At 54.2% G+C, this 18,843-nt stretch overlaps 1 protein-coding gene across 1 annotated transcript in view; it reads left to right on the top strand.

The window, feature by feature from the left end:
* Positions 1 to 18,097, top strand: part of LOC142905341 (uncharacterized) — a 28,727-nt gene extending 10,630 nt beyond the window's left edge. Inside the window, exons 4-8 of the mRNA XM_076057285.1 lie at positions 3,687 to 3,831; positions 8,186 to 8,321; positions 15,629 to 16,544; positions 17,494 to 17,886; positions 17,990 to 18,097. Coding sequence (XP_075913400.1) covers positions 3,687 to 3,831; positions 8,186 to 8,321; positions 15,629 to 16,544; positions 17,494 to 17,886; positions 17,990 to 18,097 — 1,698 coding nt within the window. The remainder of the gene's footprint in view (positions 1 to 3,686; positions 3,832 to 8,185; positions 8,322 to 15,628; positions 16,545 to 17,493; positions 17,887 to 17,989) is intronic.
* The last annotated feature ends 746 nt before the right edge of the window (positions 18,098 to 18,843 follow it).

Here is an 18,843-nt window from a genome sequence, read left to right as displayed (position 1 = left end):
AACCTGACGCCTCTCTCTCTCTGTCATCATCACCACGGTGGACTGTGAGATGTTGACTGCCTCGCCTCTTATACATGAGGTCGTGGGTTCGATCACGAACCTGACGTCTCTCTCTCTCTGTCATCATCACCACGGTGGCTATGAGATGTTGACTGCCTCGCCTGGTGTACAGGAGGTCGTGGGTTCGATCCTGAACCTGACGTCTCTCTCTCTCTGTCATCATCACCACAGTGGCTATGAGATGTTGACTACCTCGCTTGGTGTACAGGAGGTCGTGGGTTCAATCCCGAACCTGATGCCTGCTGCTGCTGCTGTATGTTTGGAGTTTGCGGTGTCTCTCTCTCTGTCATCATCACCACGGTGGCTAGGAGATGTTGACTACCTCGCCTGGTGTGCAGGAGGTCATGGGTTCGATCCCGAACCTGATGCCTGCTGCTGCTGTAGATTTGGAGTTTGCGGTGTGTCTCTCTGTGTCTCTCCCCGGCTCCTCCGGTTTTTCAACTTCCACATTTATAATCAACATCGGCACGCGTTTAGAGTGTTTTTGGCAGCTGCCATAAACTTCCACGTGATCATCATCACCATCATGATGATCATGATGATCATCATGATGATGATGACGACGACGAAAAACCCACTAGCGTAGAACTGCTGTAAATTCGCGATGGCCAGGGAGCTGCGAGACCCACCCTCCCCCCCCCGTGCCCCGGCAAAATAAAACAAAATAAATAAAATAAATTTTTTTTAAAAAGCTCACGGGGTTTTAGCTCCAAGATCCGGAGCCCAAATGGAGACTCGAGGAAACCGAAGCTTGGTCCCAGAGGGACCGGATCGAGAGGTCAGGGTGGGGTCGGGGGAGGGGAAAGCTGGATCTAAGCATCGATGCTCACACGCCACGGTCTTGTGTGTCGTCCCCTGTGTGTGTGTCGTCCTCTGTGTCGTCCCCTGTGTGTCGTCCCCTGTGTGTCGTCCCCCTGTGTGTCGTCCCCTGTGTCGTCCCCCTGTGTGTCGTCCCTTGTGTCGTCCTCTGTGTCGTCCCCTGTGTCGTCCCCCTGTGTGTCGTCCCTTGTGTCGTCCTCTGTGTCGTCCCCTGTGTCGTCCCCGTGTGTGTCGTCCCCTGTGTCGTCCCCTGTGTCGTCCCCTGTGTCGTCCCCTGTGTCGTCCCCTGTGTGTCGTCCCCTGTGTCGTCCCCGTGTGTGTCGTCCCCTGTGTCGTCCCCTGTGTCGTCCCCTGTGTCGTCCCCCTGTGTGTCGTCCCCCTGTGTGTCGTCCCCTGTGTCGTCCCCGTGTGTGTCGTCCCCTGTGTCGTCCCCGTGTGTCGTCCCCTGTGTCGTCCCCTGTGTCGTCCCCTGTGTCGTCCCCTGTGTCGTCCTCTGTGTCGTCCCCTGTGTCGTCCCCTGTGTCGTCCCCTGTGTCGTCCCCCTGTGTGTCGTCCCCTGTGTGTCGTCCCCTGTGTCGTCCCCTGTGTGTCATCCCCTGTGTCGTCCCCTGTGTGTCGTCCCCTGTGTCGTCCCCTGTGTCGTCCCCTGTGTCGTCCCCTGTGTGTCGTCCCCTGTGTCGTCCCCTGTGTCGTCCCCTGTGTCGTCCCCTGTGTGTCGTCCCCCGTGTCGTCCCCTGTGTCGTCCCCTGTGTCGTCCCCTGTGTCGTTCCCTGTGTCGTCCCCTGTGTGTCGTCCCCCTGTGTCGTCCTCTGTGTCGTCCCCTGTGTGTCGTCCCCTGTGTCATCCCCTGTGTCGTCCCCTGTGTCGTCCCCTGTGTGTCATCCCCTGTGTCGTCCCCTGTGTCGTCCCTTGTGTCCTGTCCCCTGTGTGTCGTCCCCTGTGTCGTCCCCTGTGTCATCCCCTGTGTCGTCCCCTGTGTGTCGTCCCCTGTGTCGTCCCCTGTGTCGTCCCCTGTGTCGTCCCCTGTGTGTCGTCCCCTGTGTCGTCCCCTGTGTCGTCCCCTGTGTCATCCCCTGTGTGTCGTCCCCCGTGTCGTCCCCTGTGTCGTCCCCTGTGTCGTCCCCCTGTGTCGTCCTCTGTGTCGTCCCCTGTGTGTCGTCCCCTGTGTCGTCCCCTGTGTCGTCCCCTGTGTGTCGTCCCCTGTGTCGTCCCCTGTGTGTCGTCCCCTGTGTGTCGTCCCCTGTGTCGTCCCCTGTGTGTCGTCCCCTGTGTCGTCCCCTGTGTCGTCCCCTGTGTCGTCCCCCTGTGTCGTCCCCCTGTGTGTCGTCCCCCTGTGTGTCGTCCCCTGTGTCGTCCCCTGTGTCGTCCCCTGTGTCGTCCCCTGTGTCGTCCCCCTGTGTGTCGTCCCCTGTGTCGTCCCCTGTGTGTGTCGTCCCCTGTGTCGTCCCCTGTGTCGTCCCCCTGTGTGTCGTCCCCCTGTGTGTCGTCCCCTGTGTCGTCCCCCTGTGTGTCGTCCCCTGTGTGTCGTCCCCTGTGTCGTCCCCTGTGTCGTCCCCTGTGTCGTCCCCTGTGTCGTCCCCTGTGTGTCGTCCTCTGTGTCGTCCCCTGTGTGTGTGTCGTCCCCTGTGTCGTCCCCTGTGTGTCGTCCCCTGTGTCGTCCCCTGTGTCGTCCTGTGTGTCGTCCCCTGTGTCGTCCCCTGTGTCGTCCCCTGTGTGTCGTCCCCTGTGTGTCGTCCCCTGTGTCGTCCCCTGTGTCGTCCCCTGTGTCGTCCCCTGTGTCGTCCCCCTGTGTGTCGTCCCCTGTGTCGTCCCCTGTGTCGTCCCCTGTGTCGTCCCCTGTGTGTCGTCCCCTGTGTCGTCCCCGTGTGTCGTCCCCTGTGTGTCGTCCCCTGTGTCGTCCTCCTGTGTGTCGTCCCCTGTGTCATCCCCTGTGTCGTCCCCTGTGTCGTCCCCTGTGTCGTCCCCTGTGTCGTCCCCCTGTGTGTCGTCCCCTGTGTCGTCCCCTGTGTGTGTCGTCCCCCCTGTGTGTCGTCCCCCCTGTGTGTCGTCCCCCTGTGTGTCGTCCCCTGTGTCTTCCCCATGTGTCTTCCCCTGTGTCGTCCCCTGTGTGTCGTCCCCTGTGTCGTCCCCTGTGTCGTCCCCTGTGTCGTCCCCTGTGTCGTCCCCTGTGTCGTCCCCTGTGTCGTCCCCTGTGTCGTCCCCCTGTGTGTCGTCCCCTGTGTCATCCCCTGTGTCGTCCCCCTGTGTCGTCCCCCTGTGTGTCGTCCCCTGTGTGTCGTCCCCTGTGTCGTCCCCTGTGTGTCGTCCCCTGTGTGTCGTCCCCTGTGTCGTCCCCTGTGTCATCCCGTGTGTCGTCCCCTGTGTCGTCCCCGTGTGTGTCGTCCCCCCTGTGTGTCGTCCCCCTGTGTGTCGTCCCCTGTGTCGTCCCCTGTGTCATCCCGTGTGTCGTCCCCTGTGTCGTCCCCGTGTGTGTCGTCCCCTGTGTCGTCCCCTGTGTCGTCCCCTGTGTCGTCCCCCTGTGTGTCGTCCCCTGTGTCATCCCCTGTGTCGTCCCCTGTGTCATCCCCTGTGTGTGTCGTCCCCTGTGTCGTCCCCTGTGTCGTCCCCTGTGTCATCCCCTGTGTCGTCCCCTGTGTCTTCCCCTGTGTCTTCCCCATGTGTCTTCCCCCTGTGTGTCGTCCCCCTGTGTGTCATCCCCGTGTGTGTCGTCCCCTGTGTCGTCCCCCCTGTGTGTCGTCCCCATGTGTCTTCCCCATGTGTCTTCCCCATGTGTCGTCCCCATGTGTGTCTCTCCACCACCACCACAGACCCTCCGCGCGCCTCGCTGCTTACCCGTGCACCGGGGGGTCTGCACGTCCGTGTCGGCGCGGGGACAGCAAGCGGCCTCGGTGGGCGAGGACGGCCTCCTGGCCCTCGTGGACGTCGCCGTGGCGACGGTGCTGCGCCGCTACGGTGCCCGTGCCGTGCCGTGCCGGGGCGGTGGGGTTGGTGGGTGGGTGGGTGGTGGGGTTGGTGGGTGGGTGGGTGGTGGGGTTGGTGGGTGGGGTGGGTGGTGGGGTTGGTGGGTGGGTGGGTGGTGGGGTTGGTGGGTGGGTGGGTGGTGGGGTTGGTGGGTGGGTGGGTGGTGGGGTTGGTGGGTGGGTGGGTGGTGGGGTTGGTGGGTGGGTGGGGTGGTGGGGTTGGTGGGTGGGTGGGTGGTGGGGTTGGTGGGTGGGTGGGTGGTGGGGTTGATGGGTGGGGTGCCGTCGCCGACGCGGTGCCGCCAAACCGAAAGCTTTGCCCTGGCGTTTGCCGCCGCGTTTTGGTTTTTGTCGAGTTCAGCTTCGGGAGGGGGGGGGGGGGGGTTTCTCTCTTTGCGGCAAACGGGCGGCGCTCAAACGGTGCCGTGCCGTGGCCCGCTTGCGCGTGTGGAGTGTAGCGGGTGCTGTGTTGTGTGTGTGTGTGCTGTGTGTGTGTGCTGTGGGTACTGTGTGTGTGTACTGTGTGTGTACTGTGTGTGTGTGCTGTGTGTGTGTGCTGTGGGTACTGTGTGTGTGTACTGTGTGTGTACTGTGTGTGTGTGCTGTGTGTGTGTGCTGTGGGTACTGTGTGTGCTGTGCTGTGTGTGTGTGCTGTGTGTGTGTACTGTGTGTGTGCTGTGTGTGTGTGCTGTGGGTACTGTGTGTGCTGTGCTGTGTGTGTGTGCTGTGTGTGTGTACTGTGTGTACTGTGGTAGTGTGTGTACTGTGTGTGTGTGTACTGTGTGTGTACTGTGTGTGCTGTGTGTACTGTTTGTGTGTGCTGTGTGTGTACTGTGTGTGTGTGCTGTGTGTGTGTGCTGTGTGTGTGTGTGCTGTGGGTGTATACTGTGTGTGTACTGTGTGTGTGCTGTGTGTGTGTACTGTGTGTGTGTACTGTGGTAGTGTGTGTGTGTGCTGTGCACTGTGTGTGTGTGCTGTGTGTGCTGTGTGTGTACTGTGGTAGTGTGTGTGCTGTGCGTGTGTGCTGTGCGTGTGTGCTGTGTGTGTGTGTGTACTGTGTGTGTGTGTACTGTGTGTGTGTGCTGTGGGTACTGTGTGTACTGTGTGTGTACTGTGTGTGTGTGCTGTGTGTGTGTGCTGTGGGTACTGTGTGTACTGTGTGTGCTGTGTGTGTGTACTGTGTGTGTGCTGTGTGTGTGTACTGTGTGTGTGCTGTGTGTGTGTGCTGTGTGTGTGTGTACTGTGTGTGTGTGTGCTGTGTGTGTGGTGTGTGTGCTGTGTGTGTGTGTACTGTGTGTGTGCTGTGTGTGTGTGCTGTGTACTGTGTGTGTGTGTACTGTGTGTGTGTGTGTGCTGTGTGTGTGTGTGCTGTGTGTGGTGTGTGTGTGTGTGCTGTGTGTGTATTGTGGGTACTGTGTGTGTGTACTGTGTGTGGTGTGTGCTGTGTGTGTACTGTGTGTGTGTGTACTGTGTGTGTGTGCTGTGTGTGTACTGTGTGTGTGTGTGCTGTGGGTACTGTGTGTACGTGTGTGCTGTGGGTACTGTGTGTACTGTGTGTGTGTGCTGTGTGTGTGTGTGCTGTGTGTGTGTGCTGTGTGTGTGTGTACTGTGTGTGTGTGCTGTGTGTACTGTGTGTGTAGTGTGTGTGTGTGTGCTATGTGTGTGTGCTGTGTGCGTGTGTACTGTGTGTGTACTGTGTGTGTGTACTGTGTGTGTGCTGTGTGTGTGTGCTGTGTACTGTGTGTGTGTGTACTGTGTGTGTAGTGTGTGTGTGTGCTGTGTGTGTGTGCTGTGTGTGTGTGTGTACTGTGGGTACTGTGTGTGTGTGTGGTGTGTGTGTGTGTGTACTGTATGTGTGTGCTGTGCACTGTGTGTGTGTGTACTGTGTGTGTGCTGTGTGTACTGTGTGTGTGTACTGTGTGTGTGTACTGTGTGTGTGCTGTGTGTGTATTGTGGTAGTGTGTGTGCTGTGTGTGTGTGTGTGCTGTGTGTGTGTACTGTGTGTGTACTGTGTGTGTGCTGTGGGTACTGTGAGTACTGTGTGTGTACTGTGTGTGTGTGCTGTGTGTGTGTGTACTGTGGGTACTGTGTGTGTGTGTGTACTGTGTGTGTGTGCTGTGTACTGTGTGTGTGTGTACTGTGTGTGTGTGCTGTGCTGTGTGTGTGTGTACTGTGGTAGTGTGTGTACTGTGTGTACTGTGTGTGTGTGCTGTGTGTACTGTGTGTGTACTGTGTGTGTGTGTGTACTGTGTGTGTACTGTGTGTGTGCTGTGGGTACTGTGTGTGTGTGTACTGTGTGTGCTGTGTACTGTGTGTACTGTGTGTGTGTGTACTGTGTGTGCTGTGTACTGTGTGTGTACTGTGTGTACTGTGTGTGTACTGTGTGTGTGTGTGCTGTGTGTGTGTGTACTGTGGGTACTGTGTGTGTGCTGTGTGTGCTGTGGGTACTGTGTGTGTACTGTGTGTGCTGTGGGTGCTGTGTACTGTGGCATTGTGGGTACTGTGTGTGTACTGTGTGTGAGTGTACTGTGTGTACTGTGGTACTGTGTGTGTACTATGCGTACTGTGGTGTGCTGTGGGTACTGTGGGTGTACTGTGTGTGTATATACTGTGTATTGCAGCGTGCATTATGTACTGCGTGTGTATATACTGCATGTATACTGTACGGTGTATGTATGTACTGTGTGTATTGTACGGTGTATCTATGTACTGCGTGTGTTTACAGTGTGTGTACCGCGTGTGTACCGCATGTGTACTATGTGTACCGCATGTGTACTGTACGTGTGTACCGCGTGTGTGTACCTTGTGTACCGTGTGTGTGTACCGTGTGTGTGTGTGCCGCGTGTGTACTATGTGTACCGTGTGTGTGTACTGTACGTGTGTACTATGTGTACCGTGTGTGTGTACTGTACGTGTGTACCTTGTGTACCGTGTGTGTGTACCGTGTGTGTGTGTGCCGCGTGTGTACTATGTGTACCGTGTGTGTGTACTGCGTGTGTACCTTGTGTACCGTGTGTGTGTACTGCGTGTGTACTATGTACCGTGTGTGTGTACCGCAAGTGTACTATGTGTACCGTGTGTGTACTGCGTGTGTACTATGTGTACCGTGTGTGTGTACCGCAAGTGTACCTTGTGTACCGCGTGTGTACTGCGTGTGTACTATGTGTACCGTGTGTGTGTATCGCAAGTGTACTATGTGTACCGTGTGTGTGTACTGCGTGTGTACCTTGTGTACCGTGTGTGTGTACTGCGTGTGTACTATGTGTACCGTGTGTGTACCGCAAGTGTACTATGTGTACCGTGTGTGTACTGCATGTGTACTGTGCGTGTGTACCGCGTGTGTACCGTGTGTGTGTACCGCGTGTATTGTACTCTGTACGTATGTACTGCGTGTTTATTGTACCGTGTATGTACTGGTTGTGTGTACTATGTGTACCATGTGTGTGTACCGCATGTGTACCGTGCGTGTGTGTACCGCGTATGTACCGTGTGTGTGTACCGTGTGTGTGTGTGTGTACCGTGTGTGTGTACCGTGTGTGTACCGTGTGTGTGTACCGTGTGTGTACCTTGTGTGTGTGTACCGTGTGTGTGTGTACCGTGCGTGTGTGTACCGTGCGTGTGTGTACCGTGTGTGTGTACCGTGTGTGTACCGTGTGTGTGTGTACCGTGCGTGTGTACCGTGTGTGTGTGTACCGTGTGTGTGTACCGTGTGTGTAGCATGTGTACCTTGTGTGTGTACCGTGTGTGTTTGTACCTTGTGTGTGTGTACCGTGTGTGTGTGTACCGTGTGTGTGTACCGTGCGTGTGTGTACCGTGTGTGTGTACCGTGTGTGTGTGTACCGTGTGTGTGTGTACCGTGTGTGTGTGTACCGTGTGTGTGTACCGTGTGTGTGTGTACCTTGCGTGTGTGTACCGTGTGTGTGTGTACCGTGTGTGTACCGTGTGTGTGTGTACCTTGCGTGTGTGTACCGTGTGTGTGTGTACCGTGTGTGTGTACCGTGTGTGTGTGTACCGTGTGTGTTTGTACCGTGTGTGTGTGTACCGTGTGTGTGTACCGTGTGTGTGTACCGTGTGTGTACCGTGTGTGTACCGTGTGTGTGTACCGTGTGTGTACCGTGTGTGTGTGTACCGTGTGTGTGTGTACCGTGTGTGTGTGTACCGTGTGTGTACCGTGTGTGTGTGTACCGTGTGTGTGTACCGTGTGTGTAGCGTGTGTATACCGTGTTTGTACCTTGCGTGTGTGTACCGTGTGTGTGTGTACCGTGTGTGTAGCGTGTGTATACCGTGTTTGTACCTTGCGCGTGTGTACCGTGTGTGTGTGTACCGTGCGTGTGTGCGATGCACAGACTGGGCGGACTGCACGTCCCTGCATGCCGTGCGGCACGCCACCTCATCGGGCGTCCTTGCCGTCAACTCGCTGGGCCAGCTGAAGCACTGGGACATGCGCAGAGACGACCTGGAGCCCACCGCCATCATGGCCTCGTGAGTGTGTGTGTGGTGTGTGTGTGTGTGGTGTGTGTGTCTGTGTGGTGTGTGTGTGTGTCTGTGTGGTGTATGTGAGTGTGTGTCTGTGTGGTGTGTGTGTCTGTGTGGTGTGTGTGTGTGTGGTGTGTGTGTAGTGTGGTGTGTATGTGTGTGTGTGGTGTGTGTGTCTGTGTGGTGTGTGTGTGTGTCGGTGTGTGTGGTGTGTGTGTCTGTGTGGTGTGTGTGGTGTGTCTGTCTGTGTGGTGTGTGTGTGGTGTGTGTGTGTCTGTGTGGTGAGTGTGTGGTGTGTGTGTGTGTGTCTGTCTGTGTGTGTGTGTGTGTGTCTGTCTGTGTGTGTCTGTGTGGTGTGTGTGTGTCTGTGTGGTGTTTGTGTGTCTGTGTGGTGTGTGAGTGTGTGTGTGGTGTGTGTGGTGTGTGTGTGTGTGTTGTATGTGTGTCTGTGTGTGTGTGCCTGTCTGTGTGGTGTGTGTGTGTCTGTCTGTGTGGTGTGTGTGTGTGTCTGTGTGGTGTGTCTGTGTGGTGTGTGTGAGTGTCTGTGTGGTGTGTGTGTGTGTCTGTGTGGTGTGTGTGTCTGTGTGGTGTGTGTGGTGTCTGTGTGGTGTGTGAGTGTGTGGTGTGTGTGTGGTGTGGTGTGTGTGTGTGGTGTGTGTCTGTGTGGTGTGTGTGTATGTGTGGTGTGTGTGTGTGGTGTGTGTGTGTCTGTGTGTGTGTCTGTGTGTGTGTCTGTGTGGTGTGTGTGGTGTGTGTGTGTCTGTGTGTGTGTCTGTGTGGTGTGTGTGTGTCTGTGTGGTGTGTGTGTGGTGTGTGTGTGGTGTGTGTCTGTGTGGTGTGTGTGTGTGTGGTGTGTGTGTCTGTGTGGTGTGTGGGTGTGTGTCTGTGTGGTGTGTGTGTGTCTGTGTGGTGTGTGTGTGTGTGTGTCTGTGTGGTGTGTGTGTGTGTCTGTGTGTGTGTGTGTCTGTGGTGTGTGTGTGTGTGTGTCAGTGTGTGTCTGTGTGGTGTGTGTGTATGTGGTGTGTGTGCGCGTGTGGTGTGTGTATGTGTGTCTGTCTGTGTGGTGTGTGTGTGTCTGTCTGTGTGGTGTGTGTGTGTGTCTGTGTGGTGTGTCTGTGTGGTGTGTGTGAGTGTCTGTGTGGTGTGTGTGTGTGTCTGTGTGGTGTGTGTGTCTGTGTGGTGTGTGTGGTGTCTGTGTGGTGTGTGAGTGTGTGGTGTGTGTGTGGTGTGGTGTGTGTGTGTGGTGTGTGTCTGTGTGGTGTGTGTGTATGTGTGGTGTGTGTGTGTGGTGTGTGTGTGTCTGTGTGTGTGTCTGTGTGTGTGTCTGTGTGGTGTGTGTGGTGTGTGTGTGTCTGTGTGTGTGTCTGTGTGGTGTGTGTGTGTCTGTGTGGTGTGTGTGTCTGTGTGGTGTGTGGGTGTGTGTCTGTGTGGTGTGTGTGTGTCTGTGTGGTGTGTGTGTGTGTGTGTCTGTGTGGTGTGTGTGTGTGTCTGTGTGTGTGTGTGTCTGTGGTGTGTGTGTGTGTGTGTCAGTGTGTGTCTGTGTGGTGTGTGTGTATGTGGTGTGTGTGTATGTGGTGTGTGTGCGCGTGTGGTGTGTGTATGTGTGTCTGTCTGTGTGGTGTGTGTGTGTCTGTGTGGTGTGTGAGTGTGTGTGTGTCTGTGTGGTGTGTGTGTCTGTCTGTGTGGTGTGTCTGTGTGTGTCTGTGTGGTGTGTGTGTCTGTGTGTGTGTGTGTCTGTGTGGTGTGTGTGTGTGTGTGCGCGTGTGGTGTATGTGTGTGTGTCTGTCTGTGTGTGTGTGTGTGTCGGTGTGTGTGTGTGTATCTGTGTGGTGTGTGTGCGCGTGTGGTGTGTGTGTATCTGTGTGTGTGTGTATCTGTGTGTGTATCTCCGTGTGTGTGTATCTCCGTGTGTGTGTATCTGTGTGTGTGTATCTGTGTGTGTGTATATATCTGTGTGTGTGTATATCTGTGTATGTGTATCTCCGTGTGTGTATATCTGTGTATGTGTATCTCCGTGTGTGTATATCTGTGTATGTGTATCTCCGTGTGTGTATATCTCTGTGTGTATCTCTGTGTATATCTGTGTATATATCTCTGTGTGTGTGTTTATCTCTGCGTGTATCTCCGTGTGTATATCTGTGTGTGTGTATCTGTGTGTATCTCTGTGTATCTCTGTGTATCTCCGTGTGTATATCTCTGTGTGTGTGTGTGTATATATATATCTCTGTGTGTGTGTAGCCTAGCCTGGCACAAGCGTCGTGGTGACGTCACCGCCACTTAGTGGTGAATGGCGATTGTTGTTGTATCTGTGTGTATCTCTGTGTGTGTATCTGTGTGTATATATCTCTGTGTATATCTCTGTGTGTATCTGTATGTATCTCTGTGTGTGTGTATCTCTGTGTGTTTATTTCTGTGTGTATCTCTGTGTGTGTATCTGTGTATCTCTGTGTGTATCTCTGTGTATCTGTGTGTATATATTTCTGTTTGTGTCTATCTCTGTGTGCATCTGTGTGTGTATCTCTGTGTGTATCTGTGTGTGTGTATCTATGTGTGTATCTGTGTGTGTGTATCTGTGTGTGTATCTCTGTGTGTATCTGTGTGTGTGTGTGTATCTGTGTGTATCTGTGTGTATATCTCTGTGTGTATCTCTGTGTATATCTTTGTGTGTATCTGTGTGTGTGTATCTGTGTGTGTGTATCTGTGTGTGTCTCTGTGTGTGTGTATCTCTGTGTGTCTCTGTGTGTGTGTATCTCTGTGTGTATCTGTGTATCTGTGTGTATCTGTGTGTGTGTATCTGTGTGTGTATATATCTCTGTGTGTGTATATATCTCTCTGTGTGTATATCTGTGTATCTGTGTGTATCTCTGTGCGTATCTGTGTGTGTATCTGTGTGTATCTATGTGTATCTGTGTGTGTATCTGTGTGTGTATATGTGTGTGTGTGTATATGTGTGTGTGTGTATCTGTGTGTGTGTGTATCTGTGTGTGTATCTGTGTATCTCTGTGTGTGTGTATCTGTGTGTGTGTATATCTCTGTGTGTGTATCTATGTGTGTGTATATCTCTGTGTGTGTATCTATGTGTATCTCTGTGTGTATCTGTGTGTGTATCTGTGTGTGTATCTCTGTGTGTGTATCTCCGTGTGTGTATCTGTATGTGTGTGTATATCTCTGTGTGTATCTGTGTGTGTGTGTGTATCTGTGTGTGTGTGTGTGTATCTGTGTGTGTGTGTATCTGTGTATCTGTGTGTGTGTGTATCTGTGTGTGTGTGTATCTGTATCTGTGTGTGTGTGTATCTGTATCTGTGTGTTTGTGTATCTCTGTGTGTATCTGTGTGTGTGTATCTCTGTGTGTATCTGTGTGTGTGTGTATCTGTGTGTGTGTGTATCTCTGTGTGTATCTGTGTGTGTGTGTATCTGTGTGTGTGTGTATCTCTGTGTGTATCTGTGTGTGTGTGTGTATCTGTGCGTGTGTGTATCTGTGTGTGTGTGTATCTCTGTGTGTATCTGTGTGTGTGTGTATCTGTGTGTGTGTGTATCTCTGTGTGTATCTGTGTGTGTGTGTATCTCTGTGTGTATCTGTGTGTGTGTGTATCTGTGTGTGTGTGTATCTGTGTGTGTGTATCTCTGTGTGTATCTGTGTGTGTGTGTATCTGTGTGTGTGTGTATCTCTGTGTGTATCTGTGTGTGTGTGTATCTCTGTGTGTATCTGTGTGTGTGTGTGTATCTGTGTGTATCTGTGTGTGTGTGTATCTGTGTGTGTGTGTATCTCTGTGTGTATCTGTGTGTGTGTGTATCTGTGTGTGTGTGTATCTCTGTGTGTATCTGTGTGTGTGTGTATCTGTGTGTGTGTGTATCTGTGTGTGTGTGTGTATCTCTGGGTGTATCTGTGTGTGTGTATCTGTGTGTGTGTATTGGGGGAGGGAAAATCCCTCAGCCAGGAAAACATTGTGGCACAAAGTGAGGATGACCCTGCTGAGGCTGCGGTGCCTCAAATATTGGATGAAGTCACCCCCTGTGAGTGGCTGGCTGAGGTGCCATCTGCTGAGGAAGTATTGAAGGCGATCCGGAGTCTGAGACCAGGAAAGGCAGCGGGCAGAGATGATCTTCCAAGCGAAATGCTGAGGGAGGGTGGCGTTTGTGCACAGACTGCCCTATATGACATCATAACAACAGTCTGGACCACTGGACGGGTTCCGCAGGATTGGAAGGATGCCCTGGTGGTCCCCCTTTTTAAGAAGGGGGACCGCACAGACTGTAACAACTACAGGGGCATCTCACTCCTCAGTGTGCCGGGAAAGGTCCTGGCAAGGATTATTCAGCATCGCCTTGCCAGGCACGCTGAGGAGAGGCTTGCGGAGCCCCAATGCGGTTTCAGGAAAGGGCGGTCCTGCACAGATGCCATATTTTCTGTCCGTCTGCTACAGCAGAGGTGTAGGGAATTCCAACAAGACCTACATCTCTGCTTTATTGACCTGGTCAAGGCCTATGATACCATCAGTAGGCCGGGGCTCTGGGTCGTTCTTCGTGCTTTTGGAGTACCTGACCCTCTGCTCACGATCATTAAGGACCTTCATAATGGTGAGCGGGCCCGGGTAAAACTACGTGGCCGGGAGTCAGAGCCATTCCGTGTACACTTTGGGGTGCGACAGGGATGTCCTCTGGCTCCCACATTATTTAACATCTATTTTGACCACGTAGTTCGTGAAGCCTTCAATAGCTGTACCGGGGGAATCTCCATATGGTACAGATATAATGGGAGGCTAATCGATGCCCGGGTGCGGTCAAGGGATGGCTCCCTATTGCTCAACCACGTTATGTATGCTGATGACTTGGTAATAGCTGCTCAGTCAGAGGAGGAGTTGGAGACGCTGCTGCTGAGACTGGAGCGTGCCACTAAGAGGTGGGGCCTTACCATCAGCCCCACCAAAACCAAGCACCTGCCTGGGTATTTTGTACCATCGGACACTCCACCCCCACAACTCCCAATCGGTGATGGGGCAGTTGTGGAGAGAGTGGAGAGTTTCCCATACCTGGGCAGTGTGCTTATGACTGGCACCAGTTTAACAGCAGAGGTCTCACTCCGAATCAGTCGAGCGGCAATATCTTTTCATCGGTTGCGTAACGCTGTGTGGAAGCTACCTGGTCTGTCGCTCCGCACTAAGCTTCAGGTCTTCTCGGCCACGGTCATTCCCTCCCTTCTCTACGCTTGCGAAACGTGGACCCCCCTAATGGAACATCTTCGCCGGTTAGAAACATTTAGGCTGGCCTGCCTACGATCCATCCTGGGTTTAACCAGACTGGATTGTGTGAGGAGCTCACAAATCCTTGAAAGATCTGGGCAGGGTCCCATCGGTGAGCTCCTCCGGCAGGCAAGGCTGCGATGGCTGGGTCATGTAGCCCGCATGCCCAGCCACCGCATGCCGAAACAGCTTTTGTTTGGCCGGATTGAGGGGGCTAAGCGGGCGCGGCACGGGCTAGAGAAGAGATGGAGTGATGTGGTACAGGAGGACGTGGAGCTGAGTGGACTTGCCGATGACTGGTACCAGCGGTGTCAAGATCGGCCTCTGTGGAGGAGGCTCGTGAAGGATGCTACTGGGCAGTTGGAGGCAGTCGCCCTCCAACAACAACGGAGGGCGGAGGAGCGACGCTCACAACAGCGAGCGGAGCGCCGGGTGGCTAAAGCACAGCAGGTTGGCACAGTAGGGGGCACAGGTGGTGCATCAGCCAGTCATCTCAGTCAGTCGACCCGTGGCACCTGGGTCTGCCCCGTGACCTCCTGCCAGCGGGCGTTCGACACTTCACGTGGCCTCAGGGTGCACATAGCCTGGCACAAGCGTCGTGGTGACGTCACCGCCACTTAGTGGCGAATGGCGGTTGTTGTGTATTGCTGTGTGTATCTGTGTGTGTGTGTATCTCTGTGTGTGTGTGTGTATCTGTGTGTGTGTGTATCTCTGTGTGTATCTGTGTGTGTGTGTATCTGTGTGTGTGTGTATCTGTGTGTGTATCTCTGTGTGTATCTGTGTGTATGTGTATCTGTGTGTGTGTGTATATCTGTGTATGTGTATCTCTGTGTGTATATCTCTGTGTATATCTCTGTGTGTATCTCCGTGTGTATATCTGTGTGTGTGTGTATATATATATCTCTGTGTGTGTGTAGCCTAGCCTGGCACAAGCATCGTGGTGACGTCACCGCCACTTAGTGGTGAATGGCGGTTGTTGTTGTATCTGTGTGTATCTCTGTGTGTGTATCTGTGTGTATATATCTCTGTGTGTATCTCTATGTGTTTATTTCTGTGTGTATCTGTGTGTATCTCTGTGTGTGTATCTGTGTATCTCTGTGTGTATCTCTGTGTGTATCTGTGTGTATATATCTGTGTGTGTGTGTATTTCTGTGTGTATATTTCTCTGTGTGTGTGTATCTGTGTGTGTATCTGTGTGTGTGTGTGTATCTGTGTGTATCTGTGTGTGTATCTCTGTGTATATCTCTGTGTGTGTATCTGTGTGTATATCTCTGTGTGTGTATCTGTGTGTGTGTATCTGTGTGTGTCTCTGTGTGTGTGTATCTCTGTGTGTATATGTGTGTATCTGTGTATCTGTGTGTGTATCTGTGTGTATGTATCTGTGTATATCTCTGTGTGTGTGTATCTGTGTGTGTGTATCTGTGTGTGTATATGTCTCTGTGTGTGTATATATCTCTGTGTGTATATATCTCTGTGTGTATATCTGTGTGTGTATCTGTGTGTATCTCTGTGTGTGTATCTCTGTGTGTATCTCTGTGTATGTATCTGTGTGTGTATCTGTGTGTATATGTATCTGTGTGTATCTCTGTGTGTGTATCTGTGTGTGTGTATCTCTCTGTGTATCTATGTGTATCTGTGTGTGTGTATCTGTGTGTGTGTATGTGTGTGTGTATCTGTGTGTGTGTGTATCTGTGTGTGTGTGTGTATCTGTGTGTGTGTGTGTATCTGTGTGTGTGTATCTGTGTGTGTGTATCTGTGTGTGTATATCTGTGTGTGTATCTGTGTGTGTATCTGTGTGTGTGTGTATCTGTGTGTGTGTGTGTATCTGTGTGTGTGTATCTCCGTGTGTGTATCTGTGTGTGTGTATCTGTGTGTGTGTGTATCTGTGTGTGTGTATATCTCTGTGTGTGTATCTCTGTGTGTGTGTGTGTATCCCACCAGGCCGGGGTGCAGCTTGCCCCTGCTGTGTGTGTGTATCTGTGTGTGTGTGTGTATCTGTGTGTGTGTATCTCTCTGTGTGTATCTGTGTGTGTGTATCTGTATCTCTGTGTGTCTCTCCGTGTATCCCACCAGGCCGGGGTGCAGCTTGCCCCTGCTGTGCGTGTGTATCTCTGTGTGTGTGTATCTCTGTGTGTATATCTCTGTGTGTGTATCTCTGTGTGTATCTGTGTGTGTATCTGTCTGTGTGTGTCTCTCCGTGTATCCCACCAGGCCGGGGTGCAGCTTGCCCCTGCTGTGCGTGTGTATCTGTGTGTGTGTATCTCTGTGTGTGTGTGTGTGTATATCTCTGTGTGTATATCTCTGTGTGTGTATCTCTGTGTGTGTGTGTGTCCCACCAGGCCGGGGTGCAGCTTGCCCCTGCTGTGCGTGTGTATCTGTGTGTGTGTATCACTGTGTGTGTATCTCCGTGTGTGTGTGTGTGTATCTCTGTGTGTGTCTCTGTGTGTATATCTCTGTGTGTATCTGTGTGTGTGTGTGTATCTGTGTGTGTGTGTGTATCTCTGTGTGTGTCTCTGTGTGTCTCTCCGTGTATCCCACCAGGCCGGGGTGCAGCTTGCCCCTGCTGTGCGTGTGTATCTGTGTGTGTGTGTATCTCTGTGTGTGTGTATCTCTGTGTGTATCTGTGTGTGTATCTCTGTGTGTGTGTGTATCCCACCAGGCCGGGGTGCAGCTTGCCCCTGCTGTGCGTGTGTATCTGTGTGTGTCTCTGTGTGTGTCTCTGTGTGTATATCTCTGTGTGTGTGTGTATCTGTGTGTATCTGTGTGTGTGTGTGTATCTCTGTGTGTGTGTATCTCTGTGTGTATCTCTGTGTGTATCTCTGTGTGTGTGTGTGTATCCCACCAGGCCGGGGTGCAGCTTGCCCCTGCTGTGCGTGTGTATCTGTGTGTGTGTGTGTATATCTCTGTGTGTATCTCTGTGTGTGTGTGTGTGTATATCTCTGTGTGTGTATGTGTATCCCACCAGGCCGGGGTGCAGCTTGCCCCTGCTGTGCGTGTGCGTGCACCCCAGCCAGCCCCACGTCGTGGCGGTGGGTGGCGAAGACGGCACTCTGCAGCTGTGGGACGTGCGTCAGCGGCAAGCCCCCACCGCCCTGCTGCAGGGGCACACGGCCGAGAGTACGCCGTGCACACCACGCTCGCCACGCCGTGCACACCACGCTCGCCACGCCGTGCACACCACGCTCGCCACGCCGTGCACACCACGCTCGCCACGCCGTGCACACCATGCTCGCCACGCCGTGCACACCACGCTCGCCACGCCGTGCACACCACGCTCGCCACGCCGTGCACACCACGCTCGCCACGCCGTGCACACCACACTCGCCACGCCGTGCACATCACACACACCACGCACACCACACACCACGCACACCACACACACACACCACACACACACGCCACACACACCACGCTCGCCACGCCATGCACACCACGCTCGCCACGCCGTGCACACCACGCTCGCCACGCCGTGCACACCACGCTCGCCACGCCGCGCACACCACAAACACCACGCACCCCACACACGCCGTGCACACCACACACACCACACACACACGCCACGCACACCACACACCACGCACACCACACACGCCGTGCACACCACACACACACACCACACACACGCCACACACACCACGCTCGCCACGCCGTGCACACCACGCTCGCCACGCCGTGCACACCACCCTCGCCACGCCACGCCGATGTCACGCGGGAATTCATAGCAGTGCCCAAGCACCGACCTGAACGTGTCGGAGACGTTGATTCGAAAATGAGGGAGGGGAAAAAGCCGGAGGACCCGGAGAACAATCCGGCGCGACCACAGGGAGAGAGCGAGAGACGCAGGCTCCAAATATGCTGCCGGGGTGAGGGGGCTTCGAACCCAGGGCCTCCTGAGTACCTGGCAAGGGAGTTAACATCCAGCCACTGCGGTGCCCCAGTCGACGCAGACGACGCAGCCAGTTCAAGTGATGCAGACGCAGACGGTCCAGATGACACAGACGGTACAGACGATGCAGACCCTGCCGACGCAGACGGTCCAGATGATTCAGACGTTCCAGACAATGCAGACGCAGACGGTCCAGATGACACAGACGGTACAGACGTTCCAGACAATGCAGACGCAGACGGTCCAGATGACGCAGACGACGCAGATGACGCAGATGATTCAGATGTTCCAGACGACGCAGACGGTCGATATGATGCAGACGGTTCAGACGATAGAGACGCAGCCGATGCAGACGGTCCAGACGACGCAGACGGTCCAGACGACGCATGATGTAGATGACGCAGACGACGCAGACGTTGCAGACGTTCCAGACGATGCAGACAATGTAGATGACGCAGACGATGTAGACGTTCCAGACGATGCAGACAATGTAGATGACGCAGACGATGTAGACGTTCCAGACGATGCAGACGTTCCGGACGATGCAGACGTTCCGGACGATGCAGACGTTCCAGACGATGCAGACGTTCCAGACGATGCAGACGTTCCAGACGATGCAGACGGTCCAGACGATGCAGACGTTCCAGACGATGTAGACGATGTAGACGATGTAGACGATACAGAGACGCCGCCGCCGCGACGTCTCCCGTTGCGTTGTCCTAAGCGCGTTTGTTTCTGCTTAGTTTGCTAGTTTCTCGGTCCCCTTGTCCCCGGCTAGGGTCGCTGCGAGCGGTGGCACCTCCCCTCGCCGCCGCCCCCCTCCCCGCCCCTCCCCTCCCCGCCCCCCCCCCGCCTTGTGTTTATTTTGAGTCGTTTGCCTGCCTCGTACCTTTGCACATCGCACCGTTCGCTCTGGCGACGACCTCCCGACCCCCGCCCGGTCCCGACCGCCAGACGCCTGCGATTACGAGGGACAGGCAAAACAAGCAAAAAAAAAAAATGTAGCTTTACATTATGAGACCTCCTTTGCCAGTAACAAGGTATAGGAATAGGTTTTTACCCTTGTAACTGGCACAAAAAAACTGACTGTAGCCTCGTAGCTGATCGGATTTTGCGCGCGCGAGCAGTGTGGGAGGTGCAGTTCCACCCGACGGCCCCCGAGAACCTCTTCACGTGCTCGCAGGACGGCTCCCTGTGGCACTGGAGGGTGAACGACGGCTTCTCAGGGCCAGGTAAGGCACCACACCCGCAGCACGGACGAATGTCTCCCAGTCCGTAGCCTACCGAGGCCTTCTCAGGACCAGGTGAGGCGCCACACCGCAGCACGGACGAATGTCTCCCAGTCCGTAGCCTACCGAGGCCTTCTCAGGGCCAGGTGAGGCGCCACACCCGCAGCACGGAC

The sequence above is a fragment of the Petromyzon marinus genome, chromosome 80, assembly GCF_048934315.1.
Source record: "Petromyzon marinus isolate PM22_M1 ecotype Great Lakes invasive population chromosome 80, UKy_Petmar_22M1.pri1.0, whole genome shotgun sequence".
Classification (NCBI taxonomy): Eukaryota; Metazoa; Chordata; class Hyperoartia; order Petromyzontiformes; family Petromyzontidae; genus Petromyzon; species Petromyzon marinus.
The sequence above is the reverse complement of the archived record's forward strand: the minus strand, read 5'-3'. Positions and strand labels throughout refer to the sequence as shown.